Source organism: Molossus molossus, unplaced genomic scaffold (genome assembly GCF_014108415.1).
Source record: "Molossus molossus isolate mMolMol1 unplaced genomic scaffold, mMolMol1.p scaffold_m16_p_6, whole genome shotgun sequence".
Classification (NCBI taxonomy): domain Eukaryota; kingdom Metazoa; phylum Chordata; class Mammalia; order Chiroptera; family Molossidae; genus Molossus; species Molossus molossus.
The window spans coordinates 51,903,734-51,918,860 of NW_023425399.1; the positions used below are offsets into that span (position 1 = coordinate 51,903,734).

The 15,127-nt window shown below is 42.3% G+C and overlaps 1 protein-coding gene across 6 annotated transcripts in view; it reads right to left on the minus strand.

Annotated features, from left to right (window-relative positions):
• NINL (ninein like) overlaps positions 1 to 15,127 on the minus strand; it is a 205,085-nt gene that overhangs the window by 21,892 nt on the left and 168,066 nt on the right. For all 6 annotated transcript variants that reach the window (XM_036244012.1, XM_036244011.1, XM_036244009.1 and 3 more), the window contains 2 exons: positions 8,592 to 8,696; positions 7,246 to 7,315 (listed from right to left, as the gene is read on the minus strand). In XM_036244012.1, coding sequence (XP_036099905.1) covers positions 7,246 to 7,315; positions 8,592 to 8,696 — 175 coding nt within the window. The remainder of the gene's footprint in view (positions 1 to 7,245; positions 7,316 to 8,591; positions 8,697 to 15,127) is intronic.

Sequence of the window (15,127 nt, forward strand, 5' to 3'; positions counted from 1 at the left end):
TCCCCATTTTTAGCTGCCTCACTGTATTTGTTTCTTTGTATTAGGCAGTTCTGCTATGTCTGCCAGTCTTGGCATATTGGCCTTGTGTAGTAGGTGTCTTGTGGAGCTTAGTGGCACAGTTTCCCTGATCACCTGAGCTAAGTGCTACAGGAATATCCCTTATGTGGGTATATGAGCCCTCCTGTTTACTTGAGTCTTGATTTCCATTGGCCCATCTGTGGGTGGGGTTGACCCTCAAGCTGGCTGACTAAGAGAATCAACTCCCACCACAGCACACAAGCTACTGTGCAGGGGCTGATCTCACAAAGAAAATCCACCCAGAAGGGTCTGGTGCCTACTGAGACCCCCCTTTGGGTGTGTCACTTGTGAAGCTAATTGAGTCATGGTCTGATGTAGTGTGAAGTCCACCACCAGATATGTTGCTTCTGGGACCTCTTAAGGGAATTTCAGTGCAGGTCAATGTCAGGAGCTACCTGTGACAGGCCCTGTGACCTGCTTGTTAGATAGTACAAAGTGATTTACAGTTTGTGGCTCCCTCTGCTGGGTTTGCTTATGCATGGGAGGAGCCATGCTGCATACTAAGGCTGGTTTCCACCAGCATCAAACCTGAAGTCAGATCAGCAAAAGGCCCAAGGCACCCCAAAATTCGCCTACGACTGCCAGCTATCTCTTAGACTCAGTACTGAATAAGCCTTTGGCGGTATGTGAGTTGTGTGCAGTAGGTTCTCAGTGAGTCACCCAGCAAGGGCTAGTAGTATTCAGCAGAATGGTACAGATTCAAACTCATCCCCAGTGCTGGGTCTGAGGCCACTCAGCGAAAGTTCCAGGGTATATCAAGGCCATCTGCAGACCAGAAGACTGGGTGCCTGCAGACATTTTTGGTGGGGTGGGGTTTCAGGGAATCATCAGGCTGAAGCCAACAGTTCATCAGCCCCAAACAGACCAAGATTGGTAGTGTGAAGAAAGGGCTTTGAGCAGGAATGATGACACCAGTTGGGCTTGTGAGGGAAAAATGGCCCCACCCTACAGCCACACAATTCAGCCTGCCCAATTCTGCCTGGACCTCCTCAAGAGCCTTCCTAGAATGTCTGCACCATGGGCTCAGGCTAGTCACAGGGGGTGCACTCTGCAAGGTACAGCCATCAGGAGTTCAGAGGCTGGGGCTAGTGATCTGTTGTGAGGAGGCAGCCCTGGTCAGGCTCATCAAGAGAAGGGGGAAAATAGCCCCTGCCCCAGAGCCACACAACTTAATCTCTGACATCCCAAGTCTTCCTGGACCTTCTCAAGAGCCCTCCAAAAAGGTCTATACCACAGGGCCAGATAGCTAACTCCTACAGAGGGCGTGAACTTGGCAGGGCAGGGTGACCGGGAGTCTGGAGGGTGGGGCTACTGCATTCCCCCAGGCTAATGCTATATATAGGTGAGTGCTCAACCCAGGAAAGATGGCATCTATGGGCTGTGAAAGAGAGGGACTCAGCACAGGGGCTGTTTCTTCAGCTTTCTCCCCAGAGCCACACAATCCAGTCTCTCTTGGCACAACTCCAGTCCACTCAGAGTTGCCCTCCCTTTGTTGAAACCCAGGGTGAGTGGCTACAAACAATATATTGTGCACTGGCCCTTTAAGAAAGTGCCTGGATTTCTAGAAAATTCCTCTCTCTCCCAGGTGGACAGAATTCCCATTGATTTTCATAGCCACATGTTACGGGCTCCTCTTCCTGGCTTTAGTGCTCCAGGCTGGGGAGCCCTTCATGGGGTTGAGACCTCCCACTTCGCACAGGGTATCTTGCAGCTGACATATCCCTCCAGATGCTCAAGCACTGCATGTGGGTGACTTTGTCCTTCACACTATTCTCAATATCTGTAAATCCTTGATTATAAGACTTCTGTTAAGTTAGTCTTCAGTTGGTTATTTAAGTTTTTTCTATAATTTAGTTGTAATTCAAGTTTGGTCCTGGGAGGAGGAAAGTGTAACTTCCATCTTCTCTGCCATCATCTTGGATCCCTCTAAAATTGTTTTGCAATATTGACATACATACATCCTGTCCTCTGAAAAATACCTTGATCCCATTAACAGCTAGAAATGGAACCTTCCTTCAAGTCCTGGTGTATACACACTAGCTGATCTTCTTTTATTTATCATTAATATTTCAAGTCTTTCTTTGAAAATATTTCCAAACTTACAGAACAGTTGCAAGTCTAGTACAGAGAACATCCATGCACCCTTTACCCAAGTTCATTGGCTGACAGCCTTTTCCTCATTTGCTTCGTGATTAATTCTTTATGTACACACATACATAAGATGGTTTTCTGAGCTACAGCCCTACACTACATTTCCAAAACGGGGAGAGCATTCTCATAAGACTACCACACAGTCCTGCATCTAGGACATAAATCTTGTTGTACCACACACATTCCAGTTTTGTCATCTGGCCTAAGTATTATTTTTTGGAGCACCCCCCCTATTCCAGGATCAGGTAATTCCTTCATCTGTCAAGTCATTTAGCTTCCTTGAATTTGGAATGCTTCCACAGCCTTTGTCTTGTATGACACTGACATTTTTGACAAACACAGCCCCTCCCTTTATCCCCCATTAAACAATTCCTCATTTGGGATTTGTTTGATGCCCCCTTGTGATTAGATTCTGGCAATGTGTGCTGGCCAGAACACTGCTCAGGTGCCACTGTGTCTGCCTCAGAGCACCACATTGGGAATTTGGGAGGCCTACTGCCTCTTGGTATTTGTGTTGATCACCTCTTTAATTCTAACTTCCATTCATCTGGGTTTTATTGCAGAAGGCAAAATGAAATGTTAGCAGCCATCTCATGAGCACATGTATATTTTGTAGTTTATAAGAAAAACAAGGGACAGAGAACCAGATAGAACAATACTATCAGAAAACATCTGGACAAGCCTGGCTGGTATGGCTCAGTGGATTGAGCATAGTCCCATGGACTGAGAGATCTTGGTTCAATTCCCATGGAGGGCACATGCCTGGGTTACAGGCTTGATACCCAGTAGGGGGCGTGCAGGAGGCAGCTGATCAATGTTTCTCTCACATCCATGTTGCTATCTCTTTCTCCTTTCCTGTCTCTCTAAAAAATAAAATAAAAACATTTGAAAAAAGAAAGAAAACAGCTGGACAGATCCACAATATATAAGATGGCCTACAAGGCAACAGCCAGTTCTCTTCAAAATGTTAGCGTCATGGGGGAGAAACAGGTGTTCTAGATTAAAAAGACTAAAGGCACATCATGGCCAACCAAATTTTTGCAAAGACATCCTCAACAGCTTCTCCCATCCCACATCCCCTTTGCAGTGTGACATAAACACTTGTCCACCAAGATGAGCCTATGTCCCTCCCTGCAGCTCTGTGGGGTCTTGGTGGTAGTGATATGGAATAATTTCCAAGGTGGGGTCAGAAACCTTGTAGCTCCCACTTGGTCCTCCTGAAACACTTGCTCTCTGATGCTCCCTACCCACCACCACCATGAAACTCCCTCCAGGAGCCCAGCCCCAAGGAAAGGAGCTCCCAGATGACTCCAGCCCCAGGCACTCGGTTACCCCAGCTGTCCAGTCTTTCCAGCCAAGGTTCCAATATCACAGAGCAGAGACAGGCTGACTGCTCTGTGCCCTCTCTGAATTCCTGACCCCCAGGGTCCACAGCACAATAAAGAGGCTGTTTTATGCCAGTAAATCTCAAATAGCATTTAAAGTCCAATGTAGTGTGTCAACCTCAACTAGATCCTAGTTCTAAAAAGTTTACTTTATATAAAACATTTCTGAATAATTGGAGAAATGTGGATATGATCTGAATATTGGTTAATAAGTAATTATAATTAAGTTTCTTAAGTATGATGACAGTACTGTGGTTAGGTAGAAGATGCATTCATTTCTAGGAGATACCTGCTGAAATATTTAGGAGCATAGTATTATTATATCTATAACTTACTCTCAAATGGCTCATAAAACACAACCACATACAGACAGAAGTACAACGACAAATATAAACAAATAACTAAAACACATACGACAGTTAACAAACTGTTAAATTAAGGTTGTGGTATGTGGCTGATTAGTGTATATCATCTCAACTTTTCTTTGTGTTTACAGTTTTTCATAACAAAAAGCCGAGGGAAGAAAAAAGTGGATATCTATAACCCATTTAAAAATTTATCCTAGAGATAAGCTGAAATAGGGTCAGGCAGCTGTCTGGGACTAGTAAATCCCCAGATAGGCCATTCATACAAAAAGCTGGTCCTTAGGCAAATGCAGAGTCTGCAGTTTTCATCTTAAATCAATCCCTGAATTATCCTCCTGATGGAGAAGGTACAAGCAAAGCTACCACACACTCATAAAAACTAACACCCAAACCTGGGAACCAAGACAAGCCACCCACCCACGAGTGGCCTGAGGTGGTCTCCATGGAAACCTCTCATCAGCCATGCAAGGGAAGAGGAAGGCCAGGAGAAAAAAAACTATGGGGACTTATCTCATGGATGGAGAAGGAATTTAAGAAGCTGAAGGTAACAACCATACTCCTAGAGCTAATAAGTGTGCTCTGCAAGGTGGCAGGATGCAAGATCAACAGATGAAAATCCATTGGGAAGCTATGTCCTAACAGTAAAGATGCAGAAACCAAAATTAAATACATAAATTCATATGCTGAAGACCTAACCCCCAATGTTATGTTTGGAGATAGTGCTCTTAAAAGACAATGAAGGTTAAATGAGCTCAAAGGATGGGTCCTAATCGGATAGGATTGGGACCTTATAAGAAAAAAGAGAAATAAACACAGTCTCTCTCCCTCTATGTGCACACACTGAAGAAAGGCTATGTGCAGACACAGTGAGAAGGCAGATATCTGCAAGCCAAGAAGAAAGCTCTCACCAGGAACCAAATCAGCCAGCACTCTGATCTTGGACTTCTAGCCTCCAGAACTGTGAGACAATAAATCTCTGTTGTTAAGTTGCACAATCTATGGTATTTTGTTATGGCAATCTGAGCAGACTAATACAGTGACCACTTTGAAGAAACTCAGAGTACTCTCAAATTAAATGACTTTACCAGAGTGGAACCAATTCAGGAGAAGAGGACACCCAGCTCCAGCCCCTCTAGCCTTTCTGTCTCAGTACACACCCATCAGAGTGGCCAAAATAAAATAGGAACACCACCAAATGCTGGCAAGATATGGAGAAACTGGATCAAAAATACATTGCTAATGGAAACATAAACTGTTACAGCCACTCTGGATAATAGTTTGGCAGTTTCTCATAAAACTTAACATGTAACTACCACACATAGCTCAGCAACTGCACTCTTGGGCACTTATCCAAGTGAAATAAAAACTTACGTTCATACAAAAACCTGCATAGAAATGTTCATAACAGCATTATTTGTGATAGCCCAAAACTGAAATCAGCTCAGCTATCTTTTAAAAAGTGAGTGTTCAGCCCTGGCCGGTTTGGCTCAGCGGTTAGAGCGTCGGCCTGCGGTACAGAGAGACCCGGGTTCGGTTCCCGCTAACGGCACGTACCTCGGTTGCAGTTTGTCCCCGGCCCTGGTTGGTTGTGCGGGTGGCAGCCACTCGATGTGTTCCTTTCACATCGATGTTTCTCTCTCGCTCTCTGTTCCTCTCTCTCCCTCCCACTCTACCTGAACAAAAAATGGAAAAATGTCCTCAGGTGAGGATAAAAAAATAAACAATAAAAATAAAATAAAATAAAAAGTGAGTGTTGAAACAAACTGTGGGACATCAATACATTAGAATACTATTCAGCAATAAAAAGAAGCTAACTATGCTACTTGGATGAATCTCCAGGATTAAGATATGTGAGAAAAGTCAGTCCCAGAGGTTATATTCTGTATGATTCTTTTTATATAACATTTTGAAATCACATAATTTTAGAAGTGAAGAAAAAAATTAGGGGCTGTCAGGAGTTAGGGGCTGGGGTATGTGGGCAAGAAGAAGGTAGGTATGGTTATAAAAGAAAAACATGAAGGGTCCTTGTGGAGTTGAAACTGTTCAGTATCTTGACTGTGGTGGTGGATACATGAACCTACACAGGGGATAACATTGTGTAGAACTTAATACACTCCCCCTAACCCTACTAAACACACACAACTACACATGTAAAACTGGTGAAATCTGAATAAGATCCAAGGATTGTATCAATGTCAATAGTTTGGTTATGATATTTGTAATACACTGATCTGTATCCTCCCAAAATTCCTATGTTGAAGCCTCAACCCACAGTACCTCAGAATGTAACTATACTATATTTAGAGACAGGATCTTTAAAACAAAGGAGATTAGGGTAAAATGAGGTCATATGAGTAGGCCCTAATCCAATATGATGGTGTCCTAATAAGAAGGGATTAGGACACAGACATGAACCAGGGAAGATCATGTGAGGACATGAGATGATAGCTGTCTACAAGCCACCAGCAACTGATGGTAACATATTATAACCCACTGAATGAAACAAGAACCCATGATAGAAATATAATGATGTAAATAAATAAATAAATGGAGAGGAGAAAAAGCTCTTCTTCACACTGGAATACCAATTAATAAATACAAAAGGAATGGTGGAATTAGTCACCAATTGGACACCACCATAGTAATATTGACTCCACCAAGAAACAAATGATAAAGTGGGTGACAGTTTAAAGAAGTACAGAATATTTATATAATATCAAAGTATCCACCCATAAAATACTCATTAATTACACAGGAAAAAGTAACTTTACTTTGGAGCAGTCTGGCCAACACTACCTAACCAAGAACCACTAGTAATGAGACAAATCATTGTACCCTTGATAGAATGAAATGAGAAGAACACAGTATCATTTTTGTTTTATTCCTGCCAAGGATGCATTGTCTAACTCTAATCACAAGGAAACATCAAACAAATTAAACTGAAAAACTTTGTACAAAATAACTGCTTATTATCTTCAAAAGTACAAAGGCCCTAAAAACCAAGGACAGACTGACTGAAAGATACTAACTGCCAAATGTGATTCGGAACCAGTGCGACAGCTGGCAAAACTGAACATGTAGGAGACTAAGTCAGGGATTCCATACCACATTCATTTCCTGATTTTTGACGATGAGGGGGTCGATGGGTCAGCAACTCACTCTCAAATCTGTCAAAAAAGTTCTCTATTTCCTTTTGGTTAGTTTAAAATGATTAAAAAAAAAAAAGTAGGGTAGAATTAGCTTCATGCCAGGTATCAATACTTGACCTGTTTGTTGAGCTCTTCCATTTCAGAGCAGGCTTTTTCCTTGTCTCTCTTTAAAATCTCAATTTCCTTCCTGTAGAAGAAGCAAAATTAACACTATCACTTTGACTAGCCAGCTTCTTTTTTCCTAGTCATTGCCCATTGTAACCGTAGCACCTGAATCTGTGGCCACATAACACTCTCACACCTGCTCTTGGTACCCTACAGTCAACACTTGGTTACTATTCTACATTATTGTTACTGCTGCTGCTGCTGCTGATCCAATCCAGATCCCAATCCTCAGAACCAGAGGACACTGCCAGTATTATAGAACAAAAACCCTCTATAATATTCCTGATTTATACCCATTAATGTGTCTTTAGCACAACATGTGACTATTCACCACCAGCAGCATGAAGAGCAAAACAGCCTTACAGCCATTAAAGGCTGTTGTCAAAGGGGTGCTGGCAGCATATTTAGGGGAAAAAATGGTTTATAGAGCAAAAAAAAACTTTTAGATTTTAGAACTGCTATAATGTGATCGCAATCACTTGTTTGACTACCTGTTCTGGACTCCATCTTTTAATTAATCATCATGGCAATTTTATCAAATCAGCACCTCATTCTCAGCCTTTTAGAGCTGAGTTTATCTTCAATTTCAGAGTTACAAAATGGTCCACCAACAGTCCTTGGATAAGATAGGGCTGTGAAAGCAGAAGTCCACCAACAGGTTTTCTGGGTTCTCCTCACCCCCAACAGTGTCTCCTGCCTCAGTGCTCAGGTCTTTGCACCTCTTCACCATCCCACCCCCCAACCCCTGCCCCTTCCCAACTATGACTTACTAAAATCGATAGGCCAGAAATGAATATCGGAGAAAAGCACAGCTGAAACCATTATCAGGATACAAATAAACATATTTTACTTGCTCAGAAAGGTCTCAGGAGCACCACTTACCCCTGAGAAAATACTTGCTGCCTCCTCCACCCTTTAGCATAATGTGGAGAATTTCTGTAGGGTTGAGAGGCATGTGTATATTGACTTCAGAGATAAGTGGGCTTGTGCTGGAGCTGCTCACTGTGGTGATGACTGTGCTGCAGAATGCACGTACTTTCTACCTCAAATTTCTGAGACCAAGCACTCAGAAATGAAGGTGGTTGCTAACATTTGGAAGGAAGTCTGAGCCCTTTCATGCATGTTCAGGCTGGTCAGAGGTCAGCATGGCTCCCCCACTTAGGGTTTTCTGGAATGCGGACTGCTCTGTGAACACGTCCCATTTTCTGCAACAATACCTTCTAAGCTCACTCTACAAAGAGTAAAATGTGTCATTAGGCTGTAAGTTCTGAGTGAAACCAATGAGTCAGAGCCCTCACCTCTGTGCATCATTTGTCCTTTCTTTAGATTCGAGCTCTTGCTGAATCCTCTCCAGCTCATTTTTCAACACCATGTTTTCTTCAGAAAGACTATTCAACTCAATTCTGCATTAAAAATAGAAAGGAGAAAGAAGAGTGGAAACTAAGGCACTAGTTATCATATGCAGCCTACATGAGTCTGGTCTTGAAGTCAGAAGTCATGGTAATCCTGCAGTTTACATTTCCTCTTTGCTAGACGATGGCACAGAGCACTTTTCCTTTTCCTTTCTCTCTATCCAATTACAACACAGTATGCATCAGTATGCATCTCCCCAAAGAAGCTACAGAAAACAAAGCTTTCTTAGCTTCCAAAATAGTTACATATTCAACAACTCACTAATGTATACAGTACCTTGGTCCCATTTACTTTGTGTTTATAGTTGATCTGTTCCTGCATCGTATAATCTCTAACTGAAATGTGCGTGTCTGTGGTTAGTACCAATGCATAATGTTGGGTGTGAGTCCTCAGGTTATTGCAGAACATATTCATCCTTCCACCAGTGAACTCCAGCATGGAGCTAAGAAACAAGGAATAAGAAGACCGAAACACATAGGCACATTTTCCTCTTTAGATATAGAGTACCCCAACCCCTATCCTACACTCTGAGGCCACAGCACTGGGAGGAGAAGCCTAGGAAGATGCCCACATCAATATATGGAGAGAAATCTGACATCAGGTAGATTCTTCCAGGGGGAAAAAAAGCAAGTATGAACAGCTACTACATGAACCAACTGTGCCTGAAGCCACCTTTGCTTTCTGATGACTCTTAGAGTCTCTGCTTAGGTAACATTATTGATGTATGGCAGATGAGCAATTTACCAATAAATATCACAAACGAAGCAGCTAAAGCCCATACTTGCTGCCCAGAGAATTTATTCTTTTTTTGTAATATGTTTGTATTGATTTTTTTTTTGGAGAAAGAGGAAGGGAGAGAGAGAGAGAAACATCAATGTGAGAGAGAAACATTGATCGGCCGCCCCCTGTACGCCCCCCACCAGGGACTGAGACTGCAACCCAGGCATGCATACTGACCTGGAATCAAACTGGGACCTCTCATCCATGGGATGATGCTCAATCCTCTGAGCCACACTGGCTGGGCAAGATACATTTTTTTTTTAAATCCTCACCTTAGGTTATGTTTTTTTAAATGTTTTTACTGATTATACATAGAGAGAGAGAGATGGAGAGGGAGAGAGAAACATCGATGAGAGAAACATTGATCAGCTGCCTCCTGTATGCCTCCTACTAGAGATCAAGCCCACAGCCTGGACATGTGCCCTGGCCAGAAATCAAACTAGTGACCTCTTGGTGCATGGGATGACACTCAACCAACTGAGCCACACAGGCCAGGGCCGGAGAATTTATTTGTAATACATGTTGGTCTGGCTGACATTTATTATCCCCAGTAGGTCTCTATCTAGCATTAGCTTATAATGTTTTCAGACTAAAAATACTCAAAGCCACATGATCTCATTAATGTTTCTTTTATGTATCATCGCTATAATATCAAGTATTAGTTCATTTTTCATAGCATAAGTATGACTTCATTTTATCTCATGAGACACTAAAGAGAAGAATAAAAAATAGAAGTCACTGGAATTTTAAAAGCAGCAAAAGTTTTCAAGCAGGGGAGTAAAACAAATCAGATCTATATTTTGAAACTGTCATTCTGGCTCCAGGATGGAAAACAAATGGATTCAAGGCAGGCATATGTGTATAGGGGTGTGGTAAGGGGAGGGGATTGGAAAACAGGGCATCTACTTTCAGCTTTCTGGACATCAGATAAACTGATGGTTGTCCCACCCCATCCCCAACACACTCACCAAAAAACTAGAGACTGTGTTAAGCTGATCATACAATGTATGATTATTCTCACTGAAGGTAATGCATACCACCAAGGGCTCCCAAACAAAATAAAAACCTGGAAGCTGAAACCAAAGCTGTGAGCATTAAGTAACACAAAGATGGGGTTACCCCAAGGCCAATGTCTATGTCAGCAGCACGGACACCTGCACAGTGACACCTACAGTAAGCCAGTACCCTGGAAGGAGATTAACATGGTCCCAGATTAGTAGGTCCCGAATTGTTGGCAAAAGCAATATACATCCTTTCTGCAGAAAGCATCCTCTAATACAGCTCCCAAGATTTCCAGAGATTAACATCACATAAACATGAGCTCACGATCAAAGATCACTACAACATACATGGAAAAAAGCCACCTATAAGAGTCAGCAGAAGCAAAAACAACAGAATTAGATCCCGCAGAAACCTCGGATATTGGAATTATCACACACAAACTAAAGATAAACATTATGGAATGTTTATATAAGTAAAAGATAGATATTTTAAAAAGTCAATGTTAAAATAAACACTGAATGGGTTAAATGACAGATTAGACACAATGAAGAAAGACTTACTAACTTGAAACACAGAGATATGAAAAAAAGTACCCAGAATGTGATAGAGAAAACAGGATGGAAGATACAAAAAAAGAGGTTAAGAAATGTAAGAAAACTTAAAAGATCTAGCATCATACTTTTAATTTAAGAGGGTGAGAGGAGAGGCAAGAATAATGGCTGAGAGTTTTTGATAAGACACAAATCTATACATTTAATAGGCATAATATTCTAAGTAAGATAAGTTAAAAGAATGGTTCTCAAGCTGTGGGTCGCAACCCCTTTGGGGGTCGAACGACCCTTTCACAGGGGTCGCCTAAGACCATCAAAAAACACGTTTCCGATGGTGATTCATATCAGTAGTAAAATTAGTTATGAAGTAGCAATGAAAATAATTTTATGGTTGGGAGTCACCACAACATGAGGAACTGTATTAAAGGGTCATGGCATTAGGAAGGTTGAGAACCACTGAGTTAAAAGGAAACCACATCTATTCCCTATTGCCCAACAATTCCATTCTTAGGTACATCCCAACATAAATGCACAAAAAGACATGTACAAGAACTTTGTCAGCAGTACTATTTGTGATAGCCAAACACTAGAAACTACTCAAATACCCATCAACAAGTGGATGAATACATGTGGTTAATTCACAAAACAAACAGACTACTCCATAGCAAAGCAAATGCATGAATTATAAGTATAAGCAACAACATGGATGAATCTCACAAACATATGTTGAGCAAAGACAGCCAGACACAAACGAGTACACTGAGTGATTCATTTACATAAAGTACAAAAATTGGCAAAATTAATCTATGCTATTAGAAGTTAGGATAGTGTTGCCCCTGGGGGACTTTGGGAAGTTCTATTTCTTGTTCTGGGCACTGGTAACACAAATGTGTTCAATTTGTTGACAATTCTTCTAATTGTACACATAAGTGTAATTTTTTGTGTATAAAATAAAAAGTTAAAAATATACACCTAAACACATTAAAGAAAAACCATAAAATATAGAAATGTTAAAAGCAGCCAGAGCACACAACTCAGATTACCTAGTATGGTAGGCAGAATAATGGAATCTAAAAGATGTCCATGTCCTAGTTCCCAGGACCTGTGAATGTTCTATTACTTGGCAAAGAGGAATTAATGTTGCTAATTAGTTGACTTTAGACAGGGAGAGGATCCTGAATTATCCAGATGGGCTCAATATAATCACAGGTCCTGAAATTTGGATGAGAGAGGCATAAGAGCTGGTGTTAGGGTGATGTGATATAAGGAGGACCCTGCCAGTCATTGCTGACTTTACAGATGAAAGGGGGCCAGAAACCAAAAAATGAGAGCAGTCTGTAAGAAACAACAGATTCTGCTCCAGAGCCATCAGAAAGGAAGGCAGCACTGCCAGCACCTTAATTTTAGTTCAATCATTACCCATTTTAGACTTCTAACCTCTGAAATTGTAAAATAATAAATTGTGTTGTTTTAAGACTCTAATTTTGTGGTGACTTGTTATAGCAGCAACTGGAAACTAATATACATAAAAAGGGATAGCAATTAGACACAACATAAACTATTTAATGCCAATAGAGGAATCTCGAAGATACTGCACATGTACAGCAGAGAGTCCTTTAACTGTTAACCTAGATTTGTGTTCCTAGGAATACTCTCTTTCAAAAATAGACAGATATTTGAGACATTTTCAGACAAACAAAAACAAGGTGAATTTACTTCCATGTGAGTCTCATTAAAAGAACTTTCAGAGGTTATACATCAGAAAAAAAGAAAATGGTCCTCTAAAGAAGGCATAAGATACAAAAAGAAATAACAGCCTCCTATGTGACAAACTGAGGAGCAAACAGTAATCTCACCTAAATACCCAAAATACCTGGTCTTGATTCTTTAAAAATTTTAATGTCCAAATGCCTAGAAATACATAAACTACCAAAGCTGACTCATGAAAAAACATAAAATCTGAACAGACTTGTAACTGGTAAGGAGATTTAATCATCATCAAACACCTCATTACAAGGAAAAGCCCAGGAACAGATGAATTCTCTGGTGAATTTTACCAAACATTTAAAGAATTAATACAAACCCGGCCAGTGTGGCTTAGTGTATTGAGTGTTGTCCCTAGACTGAGAGGTCCTGGTTTGATTCCCAGTCAGGGCACATGCCCAGGTTTGGGGCTTAATCCCCAGTACGGAGTGTGCAGGAGGCTGAGTTGATGTTTCTAGCTCTCTCTCTCTCTCTAAAAAAAAAACAATAAAAACATATTTATTTATTTACTTATTTATTTTTTCTTTTGTCGTACATGCCCCTAGCAGGAACTGAACCCGGGTCTCTCTGGTCCACAGGCTGACGCTCAACTGCCGAGCCAAACTGGCCAGGGTAATAAAAACATATTAAAAAAAAAATTAATACCAATACTTCTCAAATTCTTCCCAAATACTGTGAGAAACACACATCGACTGGTTGCCTTCCACGCAACCTGACCAAGGCTGGGACGAACCGCAACTGAGGTACGTGCACTTGACCTAAATCAAACCTGCGACTCTGGTCTGAGGGTCGATGCTCTAACCATTGAGCCAAACCAGCCAGGGTAATGCATTTCTTTTTAATACTGGGACATGCAGGAAGCCTGGTGCTTATCAATGGGATGAAAGTCCCAACTGCAATCCCTAACTGTGCTGGCAGATATAAGATGCCCAGTAAACAGTTAAATAGGTGAAGACCCTGATGAGAATTGAACTGTGACTAGTTGTGGGGCCAACAGGATGGAGAATGCAACACATCAGAAGCAGAAAGAGAATAAGGGCAGCCTTCCAGGACTTGGGTGAGTGGCAGACCACTAAGGGCTGGGGTGGAGAATTTGAATAGCATAAGTCTGCACACACACTTATAACCACCCCCATCAGCACCTGTGAGCTGGTCAGGCGGAAAGGCATATGTATAGTTAGTGAGAGAGGTTAGAGGGTATAACTTGATATTCTGAAGAGTTTCAAAGGGACAGCAGAGTGGGACTCTAGGCGATGGGCTGCTTCTGTACCTGAGTTCCCTGCATGCAACTGTGGACTCATGCATGGAGCAAGTCCCCAAGGTGCTCACGCTGGGCCCATGACCAGCCTGTTTCTGAGGGGTCTGCTATGAAATAGCTGTGATTGTAAGCATATGTTCATACATTAGTGTCATGCTCTATGCCCTCTCTGAGGTACAGCACCAACTCTCTTTACGGATAAGAAAATTTAGAAGTCAGGCCACTACAAAAAGGTCCCATATTGTTTGGAAACACCCACATAAGAGGCAGGAGCATGAACCAATGCTTAGATGGCAGTAAACAGCCCTTCAGAACAGGCACCTCCTACTGGAGCAAGGAGGCCTGGGAACAAGTGTCCAAGGACTTTTAGCTATGCTTGGGGTGGGGCTCAAGGAGCTCCTCCTGGCCTTTTTCTCACTGTGCTGCAGCCCACACTCTAGGGTGCTCTCATTGCACTGGGCCTGCTCCTCGGAGGCCTGCTTCAGGTTCCCTGCGGGGGTTGGCTCCCTGCTCAGGTTCTCAGTTTTGTTGCCTCTTAGTTCCCCACCAGCCCACCCTCTGGAACTCTGTGGACAAGGCATCTTCCTCTGCTCCCAAGAGCAGCCCCCAGGCTTCAGGTTAGCTCAGGATAGCTGTGCCATTAGCAGAAGGCACTATGTCCTCCAGAACCACTCCCCTGTGGTAGCAGAAGCCACCTTTCTGGGGTCGAGCACACCCCAGCTGTGCTTTCTGAGGCCTTGGCAGCCCTGGGAGAATCGAATTGCAGCCAAGGTGAGGGCTACATGAGGCACTAAGCCTGGGACAGGTGTGTTCTCTGCTTCTGCCTAATGAAGGCCTGAGCCAGATGAGGCTCTACTGCCAGCCTTCAGAGGGACCATGAATAGCAGGAGTTCCTCCCAATAAAGGCCTGCAGGTCTTGAGATGCTAGGGATGGGCAAGAGGGCACCACCCTGCCCTGTTTCTCTGCTGCCTTATCACACAGCTCTTGGGTTTCAGAGAAAATAACAAAGCTCAGGGCAAGCACAGGACTTAAAAATGATTTATCATCTCTAGGAGAGTGTTAGTC